The 3,182-nt window shown below is 45.6% G+C and overlaps 1 protein-coding gene across 1 annotated transcript; it reads left to right on the top strand.

Moving 5' to 3' along the window:
- Positions 1–2,118: 2,118 nt before the first annotated feature.
- LOC147984849 (uncharacterized) lies at positions 2,119–2,638 on the top strand. The gene is made up of 2 exons (XM_087541287.1): positions 2,119–2,411; positions 2,506–2,638. The coding sequence occupies exons 1-2, from the start codon at positions 2,119–2,121 to the stop codon at positions 2,636–2,638; spliced, it is 426 nt and encodes a 141-aa protein (XP_087397413.1).
- The last annotated feature ends 544 nt before the right edge of the window (positions 2,639–3,182 follow it).

Raw genomic sequence — 3,182 nt, 5'->3', positions numbered from 1 at the left:
TGAGTAATCAACACGCGGGCTCCGCCGTGGAGAACTTAAACCTTCCTCTACAACAGTGTTGAGTTTTCTCTTCACAAGATTCTTTGCAGAGGCAAACTTAGCAGACTTCTTTGAATCTGCAATCCTCCTTCTTATCTCCTTACCCTCATCAAACTTTACTTGCTTTGCCTTATGAGCCTTCTCGAAAGTCTTACCGAGCGCAATCACTTTCTGCCTTTTCTTCTCAACATCAGCTGCAATCTGATCAGGGACCATCCAATTCTGTGTAACTGGTTCTGTGCCATCAACAGATTGCGACTGGGTTTCACTCAATTCAGGTAGAATGCTGCCCTGATCAGATGTCCCGCCACCGACAACATCGGCTGTGAAATAACGTGTAATCAAATAGTTAACACCACCACCCCCGGACCCACCAGGACATAAAACTATAGGTAAGAAAAATATAAGAAAATATGTGTGTGAGAGGGAGACCTAAACTTAATGCAGCTCATATCAATTTGTCCACACAATGTACAAATGTAGTGCTCTCTTCAGCAATTTATGTTTAACAATTAAAACATAACAGAAAACTTAATGCAGTTCATGTCACTTGAATATCAATTTGCCGCATGTCTGAAATGGACCTTGGTAAAGGGATATATGATGCAGTGCACTAATTTGTTCAGTAAGCAATTGACCACATATAAAATGAAGTGCGCTTTGATATACAAAACAAAACAAATTCATGCAGTTCTGTGAGAGGGAAAAACTAAACTTAATGCAGCTCATATCAATTTGGCAACCACATGTGGATAGACAAAAAAATACAAAGCAATGTACAAATGCAGTGCTCTCTTAGCAGTTTATGTTTAACAATTAAACATAACAAGAAACTTAATGTCAGGCCAAAAAATAAAAAAAAAACTAACTTGAGGCAGTTCATATCAGTTTGCCACATGTCTGAAAATGGGCCTTGGTAAGGGAATCTATGATGCAGTGCACTATTTCATTCAACAAGCAATTGACCGTGTATAAAAAATGCAGTGCACTTTGATGTATTACCAGATGGGGGAGCCATGCTGACTGGTGAGGCATCAATTGGGGAGGAAGAAGTTGTATTATCTAACGTAGATACAAACAGAAAGAAAAGTATCAGGCTGGAGCGGCATTATAATAGAACTACAAAAGCAGTTTGCTTACATTTCCCTCCAAATCTTGAACTTCTTCTAGTAGGACAAGACATGTTGTATCTGCAAACAGAAAGGGATAACAATTAAACCCTAGACAGCAACCTAAAAACAGACAGAGGAAAAAACCCTAGATGCACATTGCTAAAATTTTGAAGGCCAAAAAACCACAACCAAAAGTTTCAATCCATAGGGAATTATGATTCGAGCATAAAAAATGAAGTTAAGAAAAGGATGCTGGATCCGAAAAAAACCCTAGCACCCGATCGGGAACACCCATGGCGATTTCCGGCGCCGAAATCGATGGAGCAGACGGGAAGATATGGGGCTCACCGTGAGATGCTGTGACGGCCGGAAGAGGAGGCTACGAACGGCGACGGTGGAGGAGGCGCGCCTGCGGATGGTGGTGGCTGCGGGTGTCGTCGCTCTCCGCCACGAGAGGAAGGGATTTTCATGCGGGAGAGATGAATGAAGAGGACGGCGAGAAACAAAGAAAAAGAGAAGCTTAATGACTAAAAGACTGGGCCCATGAGTCAGCGGTACAAATTAAAATAACCTCCTCTACGAGCACGGCCCACAGGTCATAGACAAAAAGAAAAAATGACTTGGTTAACACGATGCAGTTCGGTTACAAACAACGAAGCAGTTCGCCTACGAACAAACAAACCTCACTTCAGAATGCTTATTAAAACTGCCCGAAATATACGAGCCCACGATCGCCCGATACAAGAGAAGCGCCGTGCGACCTCTCCTCTATCCGGCCGGTTGGAAAACGAGCGAAGCCCACGATCCCCACGAACACAAACACGATCGCCATGCCGGTTGGAGGATGAGATCGTGCGCTCGGCAGATGTTGCTGCCGCTCCCCTTTAAATTCCGCGCTCCATCACCCTGATCATTCACAAAACACACAACACTACGTTTCCTCCTCCTGTTCCTCCTCTTTCCAGCCATGCCGTTCACCAAGGTCTTCGAGGATGTCGAGGCGCACGGAAAGACCATGCTCACGTTGGTCTACACCAACGATGTGGACGCCATGGCGGGGTACATCGACGAGTACAAGGAAGTTCTCCGGGGGTGCCACGAGAAGATCGTCGGCATCGACCTCGAGTACACCCCTGACAAGAGGGACGCCGCCCTGATTCAACTCTCCATCAGCAAAAATCACCCAGTGCTGCTCTTCCAAGTATGCGCTACAATGGGCAAGAGATGCATCGCCTTCGACAAGTTCCTCAGCGACCCAAAGTAAGCCATTCTTTCTACTGAGTAAAATATAGTTGCAGGCCGATGGGTCTCTCCTTGTCATTTGTATGCAGTTGTATTTGTCATCTGTATGCAGTTCGCAAAAGAATAACTTGTGGTTCACTTCACTTAGGTACGAGTTCGCTTGTTTCTGCATCGACCAAGACAAGGAGAAGCTTTCACGCTGCAACCTGAACATCCCCAACTTCGCCGACATTCAGAGGAACTAGAGGGTGCCTGAAGCAACGAAGACACTGGACTCACTTGGCGATGTATCTGCCATCATCATCGACGAGTACTATGCAGACATGAAGAGAAAGATGACAGACCAAGAGCACCGCCAGTGGACTTGGGTTCTCAGCAGGAGGCGCATTGAGTATGCTGCCAAGGATGCCTACACTGCGTTTGAGATATGGAACCGCATCACCATAGTGCAGAATGGCCTCACCCTCCCTATAAAAGAGAAGACAAGGAAGCGCCCGAGGTCATCCTAGGGGATGGGGAGTAGGGGGGATCACCTTCCACCTCCACCTGGCCCGAGTGGAACTGATGAAGCAGGCCAGATGCTGATAGCCAAGGGTTCCTGTCACAATTGCTCAACTTGTTTCCTTCTGCTTATGTCGATTAGTTTGCTTTCATTGTAATTTGCTTTGGCATAATGTTTGCTTATGTTGCTTTAGTTTGCTTGATGATGTACTTTGCTTGTTATGAGCACAGAACCTTGGTTTGTATCTATCAACAATTTGCAGTTCTCAGTGGGTGTTTTCGGTCTGT

Source organism: Triticum urartu, chromosome 2A (genome assembly GCF_056163025.1).
Source record: "Triticum urartu cultivar PI428250 chromosome 2A, HENAU_Tu73, whole genome shotgun sequence".
NCBI classification, from domain to species: Eukaryota; Viridiplantae; Streptophyta; class Magnoliopsida; order Poales; family Poaceae; genus Triticum; species Triticum urartu.
This window is presented reverse-complemented; position numbering and strand designations above follow the sequence as displayed.

Bases quoted from the DNA above. Each gene is read 5' to 3' on its own strand.
- LOC147984849 (XM_087541287.1), top strand. From the start codon at position 2,119: ATGCCGTTCACCAAGGTCTTCGAGGATGTCGAGGCGCACGGAAAGACC. The intron at 2,412-2,505 runs GTAAGCCATTCT...ATCTGTATGCAG, and splicing joins AAGTTCCTCAGCGACCCAAA to TTCGCAAAAGAATAACTTGT.